General features: G+C 40.6%; 1 protein-coding gene across 1 annotated transcript in view; it reads right to left on the bottom strand.

The window, feature by feature from the left end:
* The window catches only part of RYR3 (ryanodine receptor 3), a 357,957-nt gene extending 336,806 nt beyond the window's left edge, over window positions 1-21,151 (bottom strand). The window contains 1 exon segment of the mRNA XM_032593518.1: window positions 21,011-21,151. Coding sequence (XP_032449409.1) covers window positions 21,011-21,151 — 141 coding nt within the window.
* Window positions 21,152-22,762: the final 1,611 nt, after the last annotated feature.

The raw sequence follows: 22,762 nt of genomic DNA, 5'->3' as shown, positions 1-22,762 counted from the left end.
GAATGCCAATCCCAACTGTGGAAGAACTAAAAACACCCACAACCACTGTTTCTATGCCCCATCTGTGAAGTATCCAGATATTGGCTGTTTAACTGACACTGACCGGCAGACACAACACAGTCTAGCCTCTCTTAGGGAGAATGTTTAGTGAAAGCAACAGCTGCAACATCAACTATCCTTTTGATAATACTCAGAGATTTCTCTTAAGAGCTAACACAAATAAGCCTGTTCTGGAAGAATTTATGCAGAAATATGGTGGGCCCAAGAATCTCCCGGTTAAGAGTGCTAACATTTCAAATTCCTGGGACCCTTCTCTAGATGGGTACTTTAAAAGAATATTCCAGGTGACTTTGAAGCAGGAGGTCTCTGACCCCAGTTTGAGAGACACTTGAGAGCAACAGGGCCAAAGAAGTAAATTCGGGTCCCTAGAAAGTAGCTGATTCTCATTCTAAATGCCTCCATAAAGAATTTAGTTCATCTAGGGGCGCCTGGGTGGCGCAGTCGGTTAAGCGTCCGACTTCAGCCAGGTCACGATCTCGCGGTCCGTGAGTTCGAGCCCCGCGTCAGGCTCTGGGCTGATGGCTCAGAGCCTGGAGCCTGTTTCCGATTCTGTGTCTCCCTCTCTCTCTGCCCCTCCCCCGTTCATGCTCTGTCTCTCTCTGTCCCAAAAATAAATAAACGTTGAAAAAAAAAATTAAAAAAAAAAAAAAAAGAATTTAGTTCATCAAAATATCAAATTTTCTTTCAAATGCATAACCCGGTAATTTGAAATCCACATGACTGCTGTTTTTATAATCTTGCCTGATATGGCCCCAACCAAAAGTAACATCTAGGTGTCCAGGACACCTATCTTCTGCCAAGAATCAGTTGTTTCTGGCACAGTTAGGAAGAATGTTACCAAGGGCTTGGCAAAAATTAGTGCTGTGAAGCTGGTGTTCTTTAAAATAAGGAAGAAGGGGCAGCCAAAGAACCAGAGACAAAACGCTGGGCAGCTGGCTTATAAAAACTGCCTGCTGGAAAGAGCATAGCTGACAGGCTGGATGGCTGGTTTGGTTCTTGACTGAGCCAAGTTTTCCCCCCTGGCCGGCATGGTCAGCATGTTAGGAAAGGTGCCAAAAGGTGGAGACTTGGAATACTTGCATCTGGGGGGGAAAAACAAGCTGTGGAGAGGAACAGCAAAACATGCCTACTGTTTATGGACAGAGATAACCAAAAAAACAACTCTTTATATGGTCCTTAAAAAAGACGGCCATAAATAAAACTCTTCCTTAATGAGTGGGACAGGTAATACAACAAGTTCTGTGGATAAATAAAGAGACTCTAAAATCTCTAGTTTTCAACGGGAGCCTACCAAGAGAAACACACTGTTATTCTCAAGAGCTTGTGTATCAGAAAGATAGTAGAGATCAGCAAAGAGGACAGGTAGCCTGTCAGCAAAGAGATGAACTCTGTGCACGTCCCATGTTCCATGAAGAAGTTAGGGGCACACACATCAGCTAGAAGAGGAGCACAGGGTACAGGATGATGGAGTTAGAATGAGATATGATGGGCAGAAACACCAAAGGATAAGGTAAAAAGCCGAGGGGGCGGGCTGGTAGGAAAGCCTAGTCTCAAGCTTGATTTACTTTAGTGTTGGTGGAAGGAACATGGACCAGCACCGTATCAACCATGCATTCCTCTGTAATTCACTTGTTCCTTCCTCCCTTTTGCGCGATGACATGGTTGCTCAAGAGTTTAGAAATCATGATGAGGCTGCTCTTTATTACCAAAGCAGTGGTATTCAACAGCTGCAGAACAGAATTTGTGTCTCTTGGCCTTTTCATTGCATAAGAGGAAGGGGACAGTTGAGAAAAGCATTATGAGGAACCCACGGGAGTAGAGAAAATGCCAAGCTGGACCTGAAGGCTGACAGAGAGAACAGAGACACTGGGTGCTCGAAGTGCTGTTCCCTAAGGTGCATCAGCTCCATGAGGCTCATAGACTCAGGATCTCAAGTGGGCACAGAGCTCATGGATGAGGGGCAAGGACAACAGCTTGGCTTTCAAATGGCTTGCCTTTTTTTTCCTAATGCCGCCTTCCCACTCTCAAATTGAATCCAAATTCCAATGTGGAAATGCAGCTTTTAGTTTTACCCACTACATGAAGTTTTTGCTTTGGTAGAAATAAGCATATCACTATAAACTAAGTTCTGAATTAAAAAAAAAATTTGGCAGCGGTATATGGACAGATGTTCGTAACATTTGCAGTTATAAAAAGCGTTTGTGATGATAAGTAACAGTCGTAAATATTCTTTGCCAATATGGAAAAAGTACTTTTATCCCCTTATAGAGACCAAGACCCCAACCATTCTAACTGCCTCATAGCATCTGAGCTAAAGTACCACTACTAAATGCTCACATTGACAAAGATTAGCACTACATGCAAGGATTAGTACCACATACCCTCACTTGCAAGGAGACATGTAGTACTCAGATATTTTATTTATTTTTTTTATTAAAACCTCTTTTTAATGTTTATTTATTTTTGAGACAGACAGCATGAGCGGGGCAGAGAAAGTGAAAGACACAGTATCCAAAGCAGGTTCTAGGCTCCAAGCTGTTAGTACAGAGCCGGATGTGGGGCTCAAACTCACAAACCATGAGATCATGAACTGAGCTGAAGTCAGATGCTTAACCGACTGAGCCACCCACGCGCCCCATCACAGGTATTTTAAAACATGTACATACAGCAGGGAGTCAGCACTGTTAGTGGCTGCGTAAGTTAAAAACATTCACAGGGCACTGAGTGGCTCAGTCAGTTGCGCGTCCAGCTCTCATTCTCGGCTCAAGTCATGATCTTATGGTTCATGAGATCGAGCCTCCCTTCGGGCTCTGTGCTGACACAGAGCCTGCTTGGAATTCTCTCTCTCTCTGTCCCTCCCCCACTCTCTACCAAAATAAATAAACAAAAAACACATTCACTTAATAATAAGGACTGCTTTAAAAAAAACAAAAAAATAAACTATTGGAACTGTACCAAAAGAAAAAGCTCTTGCACAGCAAAGGAAACAAACAATAAAATTAAAAGGCCACCTACTGATTCGGAGAAGATATTTTCAAATAGTATATCCAAATAAGGGGCTAATACACGAAATATATAAGAAGAGTATACAACTCAACACTAAAAATATAACCTGATTAAAAAATGGGCAGAAAATGTGAATAGAAAATTTTCCAAAGACAACATACAAATGGCAAGATACATGAAAAGATGCTCAACATCATTAATCATCAGGGAAATACAAACCAAAACCACAATGAGCGATCACCTTACACCTCTCAGAATAGCTAGAATCAAAAGATAAAAAGTAAACGTTGGCAAGGATTTGGAGAACAAGGAACCCTTATGCACTCTTGGTTGCAATGTAAATTGGTGCAGCTACTGTGGAAAATCGTATGCAGGCTCCTCAAAAAAATTTAAAACAGAACTACTATATGATCCAGCAATTCCGCTACTGGGTATTTACCCAAAGAAAACAAACAAACAAACAAAAACTAATCCAAAATGATACGTGTACCCCTATGTTTATTGTAGCATTATTTACAACAGTCAAGATATAGAAGCAGCCTAAGTGTTCAATGACAGATGATGGATAAAGAATATGTGACACAGACACACACACACACACACACACACACACACACACACACACACAGACTATTACTCAGCCATAAAAAGGAATAAGATCATGCCATTTGCGACAATATGTATGGACCTAGAGGGTATCACGGTATTATGTCTTATTGTGAAATAAGACAAAGAAAGACAAAAAACCATATGATTTCACTTATATGTCAAATCTAAAAACAAACAAGACAGACTGTAAATACAGAGAATGGATAGTTGCCAAAGGGGTCGGGAGGCAGTGTTGAGAGATGGACAAAATGGCAGATGCAGCCTTCCAGTTAAGGAATAAGTCACAGGGATAAAAAAAAAATAAAACTAAGCATTACTTCACTAGAGAGGTGGTAGAGAGGCCTATTACCTCCTTGGGTTAGGTCTTCTTCAATAATGTCCTTCCTACCAGGAAGCTTGAGTTGGACAATCACAAAATGCTACTGATCTGTGAAGATCTATTGGATCTCATTCTCTCCAAAGGTTCCCTCACTTAAGTCACTAACCCCTTTCACTCAGGGCATGAACCAGCTCTGATCAACACAAAGAAACCATTAAGAGACTTGGTCTCTTTCTGCCTGAGCCCAACCCATCACTCAGCACCTAGTAAAGCTGGCCAGGAAATACCATGTCCACAACTGCCTCTGCTCACCCATTCAAGGTCACGTGACTGTGCCATCACTTGAGTTCCCTTCCTCTCAGCTCTGCCCAGTAACTAACCCAGGTTACTAAGATTCATCATCAATGATGAGGATGAGGAATAGGTGTTCCAGGGAAGATTATGGCCTTTCCTTTCCCCTTCCCTACTGGAAAATCAGGAGTTACCTCCATTACATAATGGTTGAGTTAACTTGGCTCCACTAGAGACAATGAACACATTGATAGAAACTGATGGAGCAATGACACACCTCAGAAAGCAAAGTCTTGGCTCACGGTGACCTAAGCAAGGCCTGTCAAGACCCTATGAAGATAAATGCTTCAAATTATCCAGTTGCTCTCCAGGGGCATTTGTCCTTATGTTCTCAATGAGTAAGATGGAGATGAAAGTCATGTTTGGCATCCTATTAAATTTGTACACTTTGGGAAAGAAGTAAGTTCATTCCTTACTATAGCAATTGGGAACTTTCCATAGCAGGCTGTAGGGAAGTTTGAATGTGATGCCAATGAAACCAAGGGCATGGATTTGCTTCATTTTGTGATGACATCTACACACTAAGCTGGCTAGCTACTTTACCATCACTTAGTTAAACGTTGATGACTGCGACTGGCACTATTTCTGAAAGTGTAGTCTGAGGACCACTTGCCTAAGAATCATACAGAAGTTAAGAAAAATAAAAGCAGAATTTCTGGCCCTACCCAAGACAAGGATGGGGATGGAAGACTATGCTCATTCAAGTTTGAGAAGCATTGCCCTTCTGGGTGAGGTCTGTGCCAACCCCCCTGGATGCTGGCCAGGGTTATCATCTTTGAAGATAAAACATTCTTGACATAACTCACTTGGGAAGCCAGGTAGTGAGCAAAACCACAGCGCTTAGTTTTCAGCTTACACAGTGATCAGAGGAGGCTGCGGAAACCTTCTCATGCACATCAAAAAGTTCTCATCTTTCTTGGCTTATTTGTCACCAAAATTCATCTTTAGCTGTTTACTAGAGGTTTTCTTGAATGATAGATAACACTAAGGCTTCTTTGTTGACTCAGTTTCAGAGCTTTCATTAATTTCTAAAAACCCTCCCCATGTTTAGGTAAAAGGAGTGAAATGGTTTGGACCCAGATTGCATCCAAATTTCAGCCTCCAGTGACCGCTCCTGGGATGAAAGAGGTGGGCTAGAGATTATTCCCCGCTCTGCACTCTGAGGCAGGAGTAAACCTGATCCACCACAAAGAGATGAAAATCTCTTCTGTTGTGAAGTAGAAATATCTTAGGATATAGACTGAAGTGCTCAAGTAGGGCTTGGGGCAAAAATCCTTGATGAAAGTGCTTCAATAAGAAATGGATCATTAGGTCAAAGAGTTTTTGTCAACCACTCCATAGCTAAAACAAACAAACAAACAAAAAACCCAACTGTTTGAGAGAGGCTTACAAACAGCTTTATTACACCAGCTGTTTGCATCTTCTAAAGGTTTTGGATAAAGCTCAGTTGAGTTTAAGCAAAAAAGAAAGAAAATTATTTGAAAACATCTTAACAGAGAAAGCAGCTAAATCCTGGAATGGCTGAATTAGAGACACTTTGTACTCCTTCCCTGAAGAAAACATGGAAGAACAAAAATACGCTCACTCTCCAGTGTGTTTTAATTATTTAAAGTCACCTATTTGTTGCATGTCAGGAAAATAACCAACAAAATGTTGTTTGCAAAGGATTCATACAATTTTTTCCATTCCTCTCGTTTGTTTACGGTCACTGTTAAAAATTTAGAATGAAACTTTAAAGAATAAACTTGTTGCACAAATTGTTGAAAAGGAGAAGTTGTCAACTTAAATGCCTGGAAATCTTAACTTCTAAAACAAATTTAAACATTTCCTTTACAAACGTCTCCTCATAGGATGGTCAAAAATCAGACCTGAGAGGTTATCTTGTTTAACATCTTACAGCACGCTGGAGAGAGAACAAAACCACTTCTCTCAAATCGCCATCCAGTGTTCTTTAGAAATGGTTCAATCTGTGAACTATAAAGATGTCCATAACTTCAAAAGATTACACAAAAGGTCATAATCATGACTTAAGTTTTATCCTCAAGTTTTAAAACACCCATGGGAAATAAAAATGATACATAGACATGGCTTGGGTTCTTAAGATTCAAGTTCTAACACAAATGCAATGCATCATGTTTCTTCCATATAGAAGCAATGAATGAAAAAGAGATACTATAATCACAGGTGGGAAAAAAGCGAGTCTTTGTGATATAATTAGTAAGTTCAGGAGTTGATGCAGGAAGAAAAATACTGCTAATCTAGATCAAAATCGCAGCTATTAGGTCTGAAGAGCAAAGTACTAAGTACTGCAGAGGTGCCTGGGTATGACTAATACCTACTCTTAATTCACCTGGGGCCATTTGCCTACTGTGAACAAGTAAATGACAAATGAACAGTAGAGCTATGGTGCCACTTTACACACTGAATAAATTTTTTTTTGTGAAGATTCCCACCACTAAGGTACAGACTGTCTTTAAATAAAAAGAGGGGACTTGTTTTTCCACAAGCAGTTATCACAACAGTATTAATAACTCAAGTGGGAAGGTGAACAATATAGATGAGGAAAGATCTTGGGGTTAAAAGATTGGACTTTTTTTTTTTTTTTCCTTTTTAACGAGGTCCTCAGAGCAACAAATGACAAATGCATTAATAAACCTGACCTGTGTTACATTGGACTTTAATGCTATTTCTTTGGATATCTGTTTCCCTTCTCATCTCTTGACAGTTAGAAATAGCAGGGGCGCCTGGGTGGCGCAGTCGGTTAAGCGTCCGACTTCAGCCAGGTCACGATCTCGCGGTCCGGGAGTTCGAGCCCCGCGTCAGGCTCTGGGCTGATGGCTCAGAGCCTGGAGCCTGTTTCCGATTCTGTGTCTCCCTCTCTCTCTGCCCCTCCCCCGTTCATGCTCTGTCTCTCTCTGTCCCAAAAATAAATAAACGTTGAGAAATAGCAGAGCACGAGGCTCCACGTGGATACAGAAATAAGAATAAAACTTCCTCAAAGAAAATAGTTTAGCTGCTAATTGAGAAGAACTGGAGCCATGTTTTTCAGAATCTGATCATAGTTAGGCCTATAGCCTAACCCTTCAACTGGGTGAATTCATGGATGGCCCAATGTGAAATGAAATTTGTTTTCCTCCCTGCACAAAAAAATAATAGTGCCTGGCCCAATGTCAGCAATAACCTGATGTAGAGTAGCCACCCAATGCAGAGAGCCTACCCTGCTCCCCACCAGGACCCCACCCGAGGGCCAGCTCACCACATAGGCATGACTGTACAGAATACTCCTACTGATTCTGTTCACCTGCACATGTTAGACAGCAAGGCTTGGCCATGAAAACAGATCCTCTGACAGCTAAGAGAAAAAGAAGGTCTCATCTAACAGAATGAGTATCCAGCCTCCATTTCCTACATGCCACTGAATGGTCACCATCCTCCAGAAGACTGTAGGCTAAGCCCACAAAGGCTGTCACCTTTGTTTTCTTGGACAACTGCCACAGTGTAAATTCTCTTCTGTGTTAGTTTTCTTCTTCTGTATGATCATTTCCTTAATGCTCTCACCCCTCCAATCGCCTCACTCAGCCCTTTCTCTCTTCTAGAAAGTGTACTCCGCAATCAACATGTTCCATCATTCATCCTCTGCCTTCTCTCTGAATACTGCCTGGATACATGAAACCCAGCTACTCCCAAAAGACACCACTTCCCTTGGAGACTTCCCGATTACAGGATGCTCATTCTCTCATACCTCAGGTGACCGAAGATTAAGAGGTAGGCTCTGTGTCCTTTCCCACCAGGACTATCTCTAGATCATTACTCTTCTTAAAGAACTTAAGAAGAAGAGAACTTACTCTTCTTTAAGCTTCCTACTCCTGGTAACATCATCCTCCACTCCCTCCCTCACTGGTGTTTGTGTATTTCCTGGACCTGCCCTTCACTGAAATCTCTGGCCCCTTTTCATTCCTACTACTGGTAATTTGAACATTGACATTTTTATTTGTTGAATTGTGTCCTCTCAAAATATACGAAGACATAACCCCTAGCACCTGTGAATATGACTATATTTGGAATTAGGGTCTTGGAAGATGTAATCAAAATAAGATGAGGTCAGTAGGGTGAGACCCAATCCAGTATGACTGATGTCTTTATAAGGAAGAGGAAAATACCATGTGAAGACAGATACACAGAGAAAAGGACCATGTGAAGATGAAGGTAGAAATTTGGGTTATGTGGTTATCAACCACAGAATACATGGGGCTACCAGAAACTGGAATGGGCAAAGAGGGACGCTCCCACAGAGGCTTTGGAGGGCTTATGGCTCTGCCAAAACCTGACTTCAGATTTGAGCCTCCAGAGCTAAAGGGAATAAATTCTGTTATTTCACACCACCTATTGTGTGGTAATTTGCTACAGCAGCCATAGAAAACTAATGTATTATATGAATAATCTATCATCTATTATGGCCTCTCAGTTATTTTGCTTCCTTCTTACCAATGATCTTCTATACTCTAATTCAGGCACTGAATTCCTGTCTCATGGTCAGACACAGGAATCATGTTTTCAACCAAACCACTCTGCTCTGAAACCTCTAACATAGCATTTATCTTCCAGTGTGGTTTCTTATTCACTCAGCTGCTCTCATTACGGTCTTTACTTCTTATTTCTTTTCACTACCATTCAGCTTAAATTCCAAGATTTCATTGGCTAGCCTCCCAGACTCTCTTATCCCTTTGTCATTTATCACACTTACCTGCAACACTTTGACCCTGGCTGAATTAACTCTCCTCTTTTTTCATGCCTGTGCTGGGACTGCTAAGGACTGCGGAAGAGGACATATAACGAATATCGATAGCAACAAAAATTCATGGTCACCAACTTCAACTGGCCCCCCAATGCTGGGCCCACACACTGCTCAGCAATCCTCCGCTCATCTCCAGGCAGCTCACTTTCCAAATGCATAAAATCTACAAATCTACTCTCATCCCTGCCTTCTTCCTTCCTATTTAATGGCACAGTTCTTCCTTTACTTCAAAGTGAGTTCCTCCTCTGTCCTTAACACCAGCCTTTTCCACTATATGAGCAATTTTCACAGCAGACCAACCCCTCCCTCCCCTGTATCCCCTCCTCCTTCTCCACTGAAGTTCATACACGCTTATGTCTTTCCCATTACAAAACTCCCTCCATCCTCCAACCCTCTCCAGCTATCACTATCTCTCTTTTAGAGATAATCTGCATGAGCTGCCTTTGTTTTCTAATTTCCATCTTACTCTTCATTTCCTCTAAATTGGCTTCTGCCTTCATCACTACATTGAAAGAACTCTCACAGAGACTGCTGCTGGCCTCCAGGTCACATCTCATGGACACATTCCATCCTTATATTACTTGACCTCCAGGTGGCGTTCTACCCTATTGACTATGCCCCTTTCTTGACACTGTGCAAGTGTTTTCTGTGGCACAGACATCACATATGCCTGTTTTTCCACTGAGCTCACAGGATGCTCCTTCTCATTCTATGTGATGTTACTCTTTCTCTACTCACTTTTAAATATTGACACTTTCTGGGCCTTCCCACTTCTTAATCCACCTAATTTCCACTCACTGTTATAGCTTGGTTTACTAGCCATAGGCCAGTATCTCTCTTTTTTTTTTTTAATGCTTATTTTTGAGAGAGAGAGAGAGAGAGACAGATAGAGTGTGAGCAAAGAAGTGGCATAGAGAGAGGGAGACACAGAATCTGAAGTAGACTCCAGGGTCTGAGCTTTCAGCACAGATCCTGATATGGGGCTCAAACCCACAAACCGCAAGATCATGACCTGAGCCGAAATTGGACATTTAACTGACTGAGCCACCCAGGCACCCCTTAAGCCAGTATCTTTTAAATAATATCTCCATCCGAACCTCCCTTCTGAAGTCCTGATCCATGTGTCCAGATGCCTATCAAAATTTTTTGTGTCTCTTACTGGCCCTTTGAATTCAACATGTCCAAACCTTAGTTCATAAGCTCCACCACCACCCTCTGTCCTAACTTATTCCTTTTCACATAAATTCCTTTCACTAAATAACATGCCATCTACAAGCAGCTAAAGCCAGTAACTCTGGAGTGACACTTGACTATTCCCACCTTGATTCTTTAGTCATCCTATGCATTCTGTTAGCCTGAATTCAATTTTATCAGCCCTTATAAGTTCATGTTTTTGTCTAACAAGAGACCCCTTCACATTCATCTCCTGTCCTTGCTACTTCAAAATCCCCTTGCCTCCTCTTTTCTTTTGCATATACCAAAGCTACACTCAATTTAACCCCCTCACCAATAGTGCCATCTCTTCTCCATCTTTTGCAACCTCAGTCTCTTTCTCTAGAGCCACCTGCTTCTTTGACTAGAAACATGCTTGTGTTTCTCAGTGTGGAAACACCCCTCGATCCTAGATTCTGCTTTAACACTATTTTCTCTTCTTCTTTTTAACATTCAACTGCTCAAAGAGTAGTGAACACTAAATGATGAGGTTCTGGTTCAGGTAAGAGTGGAGAAGCAGAATAACCCTCCTAACAATAGCTATTATAAATTCTGAACAAAAATTTTAAAAAATTGCTTAAAGGCACTGGAGAGCAACCTAAAGCTGGAAGGAATAGGACTCTTGAAAGATGGAAAGCCCATTAAGTGATATCCACATTTCATTAAATTTTCCCCTGCGAGTACTCCCCTGTTCATAGGTTTCATGGGGGACAGATCCCAGGAAAAAAAGCTGCTATGGAGCCAGAGGCCCGAGTTTGGGCTCTCAGAATATAAAGAAATTGACAAGAAGAATGCTGGAAAGAACATAACTGCTATAGATGAAAACCCAAAACCAGCATACAGATTTTTGGCCAACTCAACTGTACAGGGCAGCATTTCAAGTATCCAAGGGAAGGCAACAGCTGGAATGCTAAAAATGGGTGAAGGTTTCAGCAGCTACCCAGTTTTAAAGTTCAGAATTTGGTGTTCAAGTCTTGCTACTTAGAAGGGGTTAGGAAACACTCCAGGATTTTCATGAAAACCCAGAAGGGCTACATCTCAAGACCAAAGGCTATATTCTAGAACTAAAAGCAAAACCAAAATAGACTAAGCCTCTACAATATCAAGGAACTCCACCAGTAATTTAACTGTCTGCTAGAATAAAATGCAGTATTCTTCAGGGGAAGAATACAAATGGTAACAACTACAAAATGGCATCTACAATCTTTAGAATAAAATTACTAGACATCAAAATAAATAGGAAAATGTGACTCCTAATCAAGAGAAAGCTCAGTTAGTAGGAATAGACCCACAGAGAACCCAGATATTGGCATTAGTAGTCTAGTATTTAAAATAACTATTAGAAATACATTAATTTATAGGGAAAAACCGGAAACAATGGAAGAAGAGAATTTTAGGTTACTATGTTAAAACTTAGAAATGAATGAAGAGAAATTTTATAATTAAAATATACATTATCTGAAAAAAATTCACTGGAGGGAGTCAATGGGACATTTTTATTAAATAAGAGTATCAGTTAAAATAAAGACAGTAGGAAATATTCAGAGTGAAGCACAGGGAGGAAAATAGTTGGAAACCAGCCATTTTAGTGACCTATGGAACAACATGAAACAGTTTAATTTATAAATAATTGGAATATTCCAGAAAGAGTAAATGTGGCAGAAAAAACATTTTAAGAAGGAATGCCCCCCAAATTTCCAAATATTATTAAAAACAAATAAAACCACCACCAAAAGATCTATCAAGGTTAGCAAAACCCAGGCAGGACAAATGCAAAGAAAACTACCCTCATACGTAACCATTCAAACTGAAAAACAAAGATGCTCTGGATTTTTGTGAAGATTAATCCCAGCTTCTTTTCTGAACTTCTGTTTTATATAGTCAGATGCCTATTTCTTCTTGGATGTCTTACAGTGCTTTTGAATTCAACACGCTTAAAATCAAAGATAAAATTATTAAAACCTGCCAGAAAAAAAAAAAAACTTACTACAAATGGAGGAATCCTAAGAAGAATAGCTAACTTTTCATTTAAAAATCAAAGGAGATTGGAAGACAGTAAAACACCATCTTTACTAGTGATAAAAGAAAAAAAAATCAAACCAGGATTTCACAGAGAAAAATATCCTTCAGAAATAGGGACAAAATAAAGACATTGTCAGTGAAAAAAAGCTGAAGAGAGTTTGTCATCAGCAGACCTGTACTACAAGAAATGATAAAGGACATTCCTCAGGCTTCAGGAAAATGCTACCAGAAGGGAATTTGGATCTAGAAGACTGAAAAAAAAAAAAAAAAAAAGCACTGAAAATGGTAAATATAGGAGTATATAAAATACTATTTTTTCCTTTCCTTAATTTCCTTAAGAGACAACTGACTCTTTGAAACAAAAATAAAGTAGTGCATATTATGTAACTTGTAAAAATAAAACGCATGACAATAATAGCACAAAGGATAAAAGTTAAGTGGAATAATATTAATCAAAAGAGACTCCAAGAAGCTGAGGACTTATATTGTAATCCTTAAAGTAATGACTAAAAAATAATCCATAGAAGTAGAGCTAAAAAGCCGAGAGGAGACAAAATAGGATAACAAAAATATTTGATTTATCCTAAATAAGGCATAAAAAGATGAAAAGAATAAAAAACACAAAAGACAAAAGGAAACAAATAGTAAGATGGTAGACCAAATCCCAACACTATCAATTATTCCAATAAATGTAAGTGAACTGAACACTCCAATAAAACAGCAGAGATTGCAGAAAGGGGGAGGAGCAGCATATTAACTATATGCTATTTATAAGGGACATGCCTCAAATATAAAGATATAAAGACATAAAAGAATTGAAAACAAAAAGATAGATCATATAAACAGTAAGTATAAGAAAGCTTATGACTATGTTAATATCAAAGTATACAATTAGATAAAGGATAAACAGGAACATTTGATAATGACAAATGATCATTTCACCAAGAAAATTAAAATCATACACACACACACACACACCTAAGAGAGCTTTAAAATATACGAAACAAAACTGACAGAACTAAAGGGAGACATAGACAAATTCTCATAGCTTTTAACACCTCTATCTCAGTAATTGGTAGAACTTATAAATACAACTCAGTAAGGATACAGAAGATTTGAACACCATGGTCAACCATCTTAACATTCATAAAACACTATCCAGCACACTTGTTGAAAGTACAACACATAGAATATTAAGATAGACCATATGCTAGGCCATAAAACAGTCCTAATAAATTTCTAAGAATTGAAATCTACAGAATATGTTTTTTGATCATATCAGAATTAAATTAGAAGTCAATAACAATAAAAATCTACATCTCACTGATTCACCGTATTTTATTTTAAAAACTAACCACTCATTACTTAATCCTTTTCATCTCACTTACTCACTCTCTCATTAATATTTCACTTTAATGGTCATAAATGTCCTGCTGATCCTCAAATCCAGGCCTTTGAAATATTTATTCTCATGCTATACACAAAAGTAAACTCAAAATGGATTAAAAACCTAAATGTGAGACCTGAAACCATAAAAATCCTAGAAGAGAACACAGGCAGTAACTTTTCTGACATCAGCTGTAGCAACATTTTTCTAGATAAGCCTCCTGTGGCAAGGGAAACCAAAGCAAAAATAAACTATTGGAACTACATCAAAATAAAAAGCTTCTGCACAGCAGAGCAAACAATGAAATTAAAAGATAACCTACTGAATGGGAGAAGTTGTTTGCAAATGACATATTCAGTAAAGGGTTACTATCCAAAAATAAAGAACTTCAACAACTCAATACCAAAACACCCAATGCAGTAAAAATGGGCAGAAGCCATGAACAGACATTTCTCTGAAGGCATACAGATGGCCAACAGACATATGAAAAAATGTTCAACATAACTCATCAGCAGGGAGATGCAAATCAAAACCATGCTATAGAACTCACACCTGTCAGAATGGCTAAAATCAAAAACACAAGAAGAAACAACAAGTGTTAGGAGGATGTGGAGAAAAAGGAACACTTATGCACTGTTGGCAGGAATGTAAATTGGTACAGTTACTGTGGAGAACAGTATGGAGGCTCCTCAAAAAATTAAAAATAGAAGCACCATATGATCCAGCAATTCCACTACTGGGTGTTTACCCAAAGAAAATGATAACACTCATTCGAAAAGCTATGTGCACCCCTATGTTTACTGCAGCCTTATTTACAATAGCCAGTTATGGAAGCAGCCCAAGTGTTCATCAATAGATGAATGGGTAAAGACACTGTGGTATTTATATACAAAGGTTTATTATCCACATACACACAAAATGAAATCTTGGCCATTTGCAACAATGTGGATAGAGCTAAAGAGTATAATGCTAAATTAAATAAGTCAGTCAGAGAAAGACAAATAACATATGATTTCACTCATATGTGGAGTTTAAGAAGTTAAAAAAACAAACCAAAAGCAGACTCTTAACTATAGACAACAAATTGATAGTTACGGGGGGCGGAGGGTAAAGGAGATTAAGAGTACACTTATGATGGGCACCGAGTAATTTATAGACTTGTCGAAATCACTATATTGTACACCTAGAACAAATACAATACTGTATGTTCACTATACTGGAATTAAAATAAAAATAAAAGAAATATTTAAGTAATTCAATATGTGGGTAACTTAATTCAGTCAAACAATACTTCTTGGGGACCTAATTTATGTCTGAATCTATACTTGGGATAATAAAAGCTATTGCCTAAAAAGCACTTGGGGGTATGTCAGGCACTGTTATAAGTACCTTACAATTGGGAACCCATGTAACTGAATCCTCATAACAATCCTATGAGATGATTACAGTTTTCAAGCAGAGGAAACTGAGGCAGGTTAAGGTAAACTCATTGAACCATAGTCAGACAGCTGTTAAGCGGTGGAGCCTGAATTACCAGCCCAGGCAATCTTTCTCCATGGTCCAAGGTCATATTTCTTAACCACTGTCTTAACCACAATCTTCAGTGCTAAGAGCCTGGTGGAGGGGAGGTAAACAATTGCAATTCAATGCTGTAGATGTTCGATCCCACATTCAGTGTTTCTATGCCTTATATCCCAATACAGAGGCACTCAGTCATCTGCTTTATTCCTCCAACAACTTAATTTCAAGAAAATATCTGATTATGCCATTTATACTAAAAAACTAAATACCTCTAGAAATCTAATATTGCTTCATGTGCTCTCTCAGAACATTTGCATTTTAATAGTTCCTATTTGATTTAAACAAAATACGTATTTCTAACTTTGGAATGTCAGGCATTCAGAGGACAGATGCATGAAGGTTGTGGGAGGGGGTATGGAGATCTGCCCAGGTAGTCTTAAAATCTAACCACATGGAGAAATATGGCTTCTTTATCCTTAAGTTGGATCTGTGATATTCTTTATTGCTGAGTACTACAGAAGTAGTGATTCAAGTTTAGAATGAATCATCTTCAGGAATTTACGTAACTTTGTCTAAATTCTTGTATCTTTCCTCTCCATAAATGAAATCAATATTTGCTCCATAGGGATATAAAAATTAAATGAGAGCATGTAAGCACCCATTGTAGTACATGGCATATAGCACATGATGCCTGATAAATGTCAAACAAAAAGATCACATCTTTCACCTATAAGTCTCTATTACATAACAAAGTTTTTAAAGCATGTTTTGTAATAGTTTGGCTTTTCATAAGATCTTAAGTCCATAGAGAATACTACCCTCTAAAATATCAATCAGAAGTTCAAAGAAAAGTGTACAACCTCAGGGTGAGCCTCACTCTCTGCAAATTTGCACAGGCTTAGTTGTTTAGAAGTAAACAGTAAATCTATTCTGAGCTAAAGATAATAAAAATAGTAGAAAATAAACTATTTTTAGCCTAGAATTCTCTCTTCATTTATGCCATCTACATAATGATGTTTGCACAATCACAGATGTTTAATCCTGGGTCTTTAGAGCCTATCCAACTTTGCAGAAACCAGAGCAGACTATTCTTCCTTTTCAAAAGAGGGGGTGGGAAACAATAGGCTTAAAATTTCCCCTGGAAATTTTCAGTTTGAAAATTGGATTTGAAATTGGATTTTTCATTTTGAATAAACCATGGTAAGAGAGGCCATTGTTACCCAACAGAGAGGCACAACTTCATTCTGAGACACGGAGTGTCTGAAGACTTTGGCTAGGTCACTGACTTTGAGAGGGCACTAGGGTGGGGCACCTGGGTGGCTCAGTTGGTTAAGCATGGGACTATTGATTTAGGCTCAGGTCATGATCTAATGGTTGTGAGCTTGAGCCCCACTGGGCGTGAAGCCTGCTTAAGATTCTCTCTCCCCCTCTTCCCCTCCCCTGCTCACTCTCTAAAAAAAAAAAAAAAAAAAAAAAAAAAAAAAAAAATTAAAAGGCACTAGGGTAAGTTTCCCCTCAGCAATTTGTGTTTCATCCTCATTAAAACCAGTGAAACAAAGCTTGGTGTGTTCAAATCGATCTTAACCAAAAAGTGCTCACATTCTTCTTATTTTTTGACGACCTATATATTTAAGGAAGGTCGAAGGGAGGATTTGGAAAGGTGTTGGGGTTCCAGACACATCCGACAAGGCCACAGTCATGAAGTAACTGCCATCAATGAAGAATACTATGGGATAAAGCTTATTAAATTGTTTTTTCCTTATGCATGAGAATTTGACCTTCAGTTAACTGTCCAGTTTTGTTCTTGGACAACCTGGTAAAACTGATACGTGAATTACGTCACTAGGGAACATTGCTTACAGTGAAAATGATCCCTGACTGGCAGCCTGTGTCTGTACTGGGAAGACACCATTACCCGATGTAGGAAGCTATATCTTTGCAATTCCCCAAGTGTAAAGACTTATAGCTGGGAGGTGGGGTCCTTTGTGGGGCTCCCAAAAGCCATGCCTGTGGAGTTGTTACAAGAAACACTGGCTCCTGTGGTCCATGAGGCTTGTGAGCCATGGTAACTCTCATATCTGCCTGATGTGGACCTCATGTCTTTGCACTTGGCCTCATCTTGGGTGGGGGATTCAGCAGCAAGGATTCCCACAGGAGTGCCTGACACTTCCCAGCAGGCAAGCAGTGGTTCCTGCCCTAATGCACATACTGGTGCCAAGCAGTGTGTGAGTTTTATGAGTTTGGATGTTAAGTTAAACCAAGTAAGATCCCCTTTCCCCAGCTAATGCTGTAGATACAAAATAGATAATATGGATGAGAGGAAAAGTAGTAAATTCCTGGGAATACGTTTTCCACTTAAAAATAGCACTCAATAAGCATTTGCTGTTACTGATCAAATAAAGAAGCAACATTTCCTTTCCATGTTTCCTGGTTTCTGGTTATAATTCTGAAACCTTTCTTGAAAAACAGGGAGGACACCTTTTAATTCCTGGAGCTGTGCATCTTTGAAAGGGAAGTGGATTAACAGCGCTTCCATCTGTTGACATTTGCAGTTTCAAGAGACCTTCAAAGAGGAGTGGGCCACGGCAAACAGAAAGTCACAAGCGCTCTCCCAAGTGTTCAACAGTCTCCATGTCTACAGCAAGTGTTGGTGTACTTTTGCTTCCCATTCTTCTACTCTCTCACCCCTTGTTTCAATGTGACCTCCTTTTCATAGGGCTTGTACATTAAGAATACCTTTTGAGAACCTTATCTCATCTCTTCTTTCTTAGAGGTGTATCTTCTCCTTAGAATTTATCTCAATTTTATCTCTCTGTGGCTCACCTAGCTTGAAATACCCTTGACTGGGAATGCCAAGGTCACTGGTGGCTCTGTAGCTGGTGAAAAGAGTGCTGTTTGAGGTGTGTGCCTCCTGCTCAGTGCCAGGCTTGGGAATACACCTTCTCATTTCACTGCACCACCTATGTTAGCTTCTGAGAACCTAAGAATAGCAAAGGTGGTTGTGAAAGTGGATAGTAGAGAATCAGAGGAAATATTTGTTGAAAAGGGAGGGGACAGGTCAGAAGCAGTGTGCACAGCTGTAGCTGACTGTGGGAAAGACTGAAACCACAGAAAATGGCGGCCAGCAGGCACCTCCCAGGAATAGTGACATGAAGTTCTAAAGACTTTATCCTTTCCATGAACTCGACCCTGTTTTTTTGAGAAGCACTCACGATGCAGTTTCCTCATACTGTATATACAAGAGACACATATTCATGCTATGATAGTGGGCATGTCAACTGTGACAACTGGTATACCCTTTAGGGAAAGTAGTTTAATACTGTTCATCCTCCTACCACCATTAATTTTTCTCCTGGATATTTACTCTAAAAAGCAAGAAAACTAACAAAACCACATACTTTTTTTTTTTTTTTTAACCATGGAGACCACATAGCTTTATGGAACTGGCTAAAATGTTAAAGGAAAAAAAAAGCAGAATGCTTACACGTCAACTCTGAGTACAACTCTGAAAACATACAGGTGGCATGTGAACAGAGGCTGAATGAAAAACAAATGAAAATAGTTGTGACAAGATGAGTAAGTTATGATATATTACATCTCTTTTTCAGTCTTATTACCTTGTTTTAAATTTAAAACGAAAAATTAAAATAAGGTCACTTAGTCAAGTGGGTGTTAGGAAGGACATTTTCTCATCCTCAAATGCATTTATGCGTGGTATGGGTTATTTTTATTCCTGGGCGATACAAAATATTCTCGGGTTAGGATATATAGTTTTTCATCTGGTTTAGACAAGGTTCAATCATAATAGTCAATGAGGACTCAATAGTTATAGAGAGTGTGCTATGCACTTCTTAGGTATTAACTCATTTAATCCTAAGAAAAACCTCTTTTGATAGTTACTATTAAATTCTCATTAAGCAGGTGCAGAAACTAAGCACAGAAAGGTCAAGTACCTTGGCCAAGATCCCGGCTTACCTGGTATGTGGTGAGAGACAGGACTCCAACTCTGACAGTCTGGCTCCAGAACCTGTGCCCCAAACCACTGCCCCATGACCCACTCAGTGGATGACTAGAAAATGAGACCACTGGTTTTCAGTTTAGGCCAATGCTCTTTCCACTGCACCAGGATGTACCTCATCTGGCAGATGAGGAAACGGAAAGCAAGGTTGAGTGACTTTCCCATAGTCACATGACTAGCTAGTGGTTGAGGATTAACTTCTTGACTTCTAATCTAGTCATCTTCCTATTATCCCAGATGGCTGGGAATGAAAAGAAAAATATCTAGCTAAGGACAAAAGCAAATGAGAAAAGACCTCAGGGAAATCAAGTCTAAGGCCTTTAAAAAAGATAAAAACATCTTCCTTTTCTCTCTGCCACTTATTTTAATGGGACTCTGTCCTTTTGGCACTGGTCACACATGTCACTGATCGATGTTTGAACTCAGGGATTGGTGACCTCCCTGGGAGGGCAAAACAGTGATGGAGAGCACAGGGGCTTCTGGGACATGCTGCCTTCACAGTGCACATCTGGTGTTCAGCCACACCATGCATGTCTGTGTTGTAGATGTTCATGTGGAGAAACAGCATGCTAATCCGGTGGGCCTACTGGAAAATATAGTAACCATTTTCTGTTTTAAAAAAATGGCTCTGTGAGGAGGGTAAGATGGTTAGCTGTATGTCAGCTTGGCTAGACCACAGTACTCTGTTATTTAACCAAACACCAATCCAGGTTTTGATGTGAAGGTATTTGATAGATGTGATTAACATCTATAATCAGTTGACTTCAAGTTAAGGTGATGACCCTTGATCATGTGGGTGGGCCTCACGCCATCTTTTAAAGGCTTTAAAAATAAAAACCGAGGTTTCCTGGAGAAGAGATATTCTGCCTCAAGACAGCATCAACTTCTCCCTGAGTTTCTACCCTACTGACTTGACGTATAGATTTTAGACTTACCAGACCCAATAATTGCGTGAGGCAATATCTTAAATCCATCATCTCCCCCATCCACCCACCCATCGAGAGAAAGGGAGAGATCCCACTGGTTCTGTTTCTCTGGAGAACCCTGACCGATCAAAAGGTCTGGCCAGGACCGCCAAGTATGGTGATCTCGCCGAGCACACGGATACACTTGACAGATCACGAAAAGTACAGACAGTCTGAAACTGGAGGAAGAAAAGGTTTGGCTGAAGAGACATGACATTACATGCCACCACGCAGGCAGGGACTAGAGCAAACACTCCTCTCTGCCCCCAGGTCACAGTGGGCAGGCAGGGGTAACGATCGCAGGAGCTCAGCGCAGTCTGAACTGAGAGCAGTGGGCTTCCTGTGAAGCTCAGGCCCAAGCACCTGGGAGTCCTGGTAGCCATAAATGACAGCTGAGAGTATAGAACCCGCACTGAGGACCTTTAGGAATTAACAACACAAAAAGGTGTTCTGGGAATATGAAAAGAACCTCTTCTGTGACAGTGACCTCAAAGCATCACTGGTGTCTTGGGGAACACAGACAGACAAGGCACCACTAATTCTTCGCTGCTCTGGATTCCTACTGTTCCTGGGCTGGGGAGAGTCACATTTCACTTCCGATCTGCTTCCCATCTGAAAAACAAATGCGTCCTTTCTTTCTACCTTCTTCCTCATCACTCTCAACCTCCTCTCCCTGCAGCTCCTTCCCCTAAATGACTGCCTGGGAGGTCAAGGGAGAAGGTGCAGGGCAGGCGATCAATCCTACCTTGGCTTCTGAAGTGGGTTCCAGGAAGCACAGGCGGTTTCCCAGGCCCTCGGCTGCCAGGCAGAACTTCCTCTGCTCCTTGTGAATGTTTGCGATGCACTGGAGAACCACTTCATCCTCCTGCCGGCAGAACAGAGACATACGTGCAAGTGAATGGGGGGCTGCCTTCCCATGTGGAACCAGGTCCCCAAATCACCCTGCTATATCATCATCACGTACACCGAGAGGCACATACTTTTGAACATGATACAGAAAAGGAGAACATATGGCAGTACTGAACACCTCCCTGAGTACTCTGAACTCTGGGGTGGGGTCAGTGGGTGCCGGTACATGTACGTGGAACGCATGTACCCCACACATCTAGAGCACGAGCCTCGCTTCTGAGGTGTAGGAAATGCACACAATCCGGCTGAGCAGCCAATTCCAACACGTGAGTGGACATGAAAGTAAATCTAAGCCATCTCCAAATACATAATAAGAACAGAAAATTGAGATGAGACTGAGGGGGAACAGAGACAACAGCAGAGATCAGACGGAGGTGGGGTTCGTGCAGGGCAAGTCCGTCGTGTGTGAGGCTTGGAGGAAGCAAGAGACATGTTGTTGGGGGAGGGGGGCCCATGTAGTGGGTAACACATTTGCCAGAGATGACAGAAGGAAGCTATGGAGGGTGACAGGAAATGGGTTTCAGACATATGGGAAAGGAAGCTCAAGAGAAGCCTTGGAGCTTGAGATTGGAGGGAGGAGCTGAAGGTCAAGTAGAGGAGCCACTCTGAATTCCTTAAGGAGGGGACCTCCCTCCTATGCATCACTCTCAGAAGCAACCCTGCTGAAATTTCAGAGGCCTTGTTTGGATGGCATCCCTCTTGTTGATGGTCTAGAAATGAGGCCAACCTCTGTTTACACTAACATGCTCACCTCTCACACAGTCCTGACCGAGGCTGAGAGGAAATCATTTTCCTTACAGTTTCTCCAATCTGTTAGTCTATGTCCCCACTCTCTCCCACCACTCAATGTTGGATTGCAAACATCAAAATATTTGCAGGTGTGGTTATGTTAAAGGAGTAACCAGAGGAAGGCCACTTGAAGCTTCCTCCTTAGCAACTGCTCTCCAGTTGCCTGGTCTCACCCCCGTGTCCCCCGATTTTAGTGTTTGTCCCAGTGTATTGGACAGTCAGATTAAACAGAAACAGCTTTTCTGAAAAGGGGTCTGCGATGTGCATAGTCATGTGGAAAAATAAAATCCTTCTACCTGATGGGAAGATAAAGAGATCGAATAGTAAGAGATCCCACAAAAGAGGACTGCTGGTGCCCAGAGATTGGTCAGAAGCTATAGGAAACTATAAGAAGCCACAAATCACAGACATATGAAAAGAATATGGAGGGGAAAAAAGTTTCACACTTCTACTGGCACTGGAATGTCACTGTTCACATTAAATTGATTCACTAATAAAAAGCCTCCGCTTAGAGTGCAGTCAGAATTCATGGTCTTCACTTGAATTGAAGCAGAACAGAACTCCAGGATGGCACTACTCTCAGAATGTGGATTCCGTGAAATCTCTAAAGAGAAACAAGTTTTCCCCCAGCAGGAGTCTCCCACAGATCCTCGGGGGAGGAGGTGATCACATCCTCCCCAAGGGCACAGGCAACAAGGGAGTACTCTTAATTGTCAAAATCACTGAGGGACACTATGTGCATTGCAAAATGGGTCATGAGACTTACGTGGTCTGTACTTCAAGAAGCAGTCCTTAAAAC

The sequence above is a fragment of the Lynx canadensis genome, chromosome B3 (genome assembly GCF_007474595.2).
Source record: "Lynx canadensis isolate LIC74 chromosome B3, mLynCan4.pri.v2, whole genome shotgun sequence".
Classification (NCBI taxonomy): Eukaryota; Metazoa; Chordata; class Mammalia; order Carnivora; family Felidae; genus Lynx; species Lynx canadensis.
This window is presented reverse-complemented; position numbering and strand designations above follow the sequence as displayed.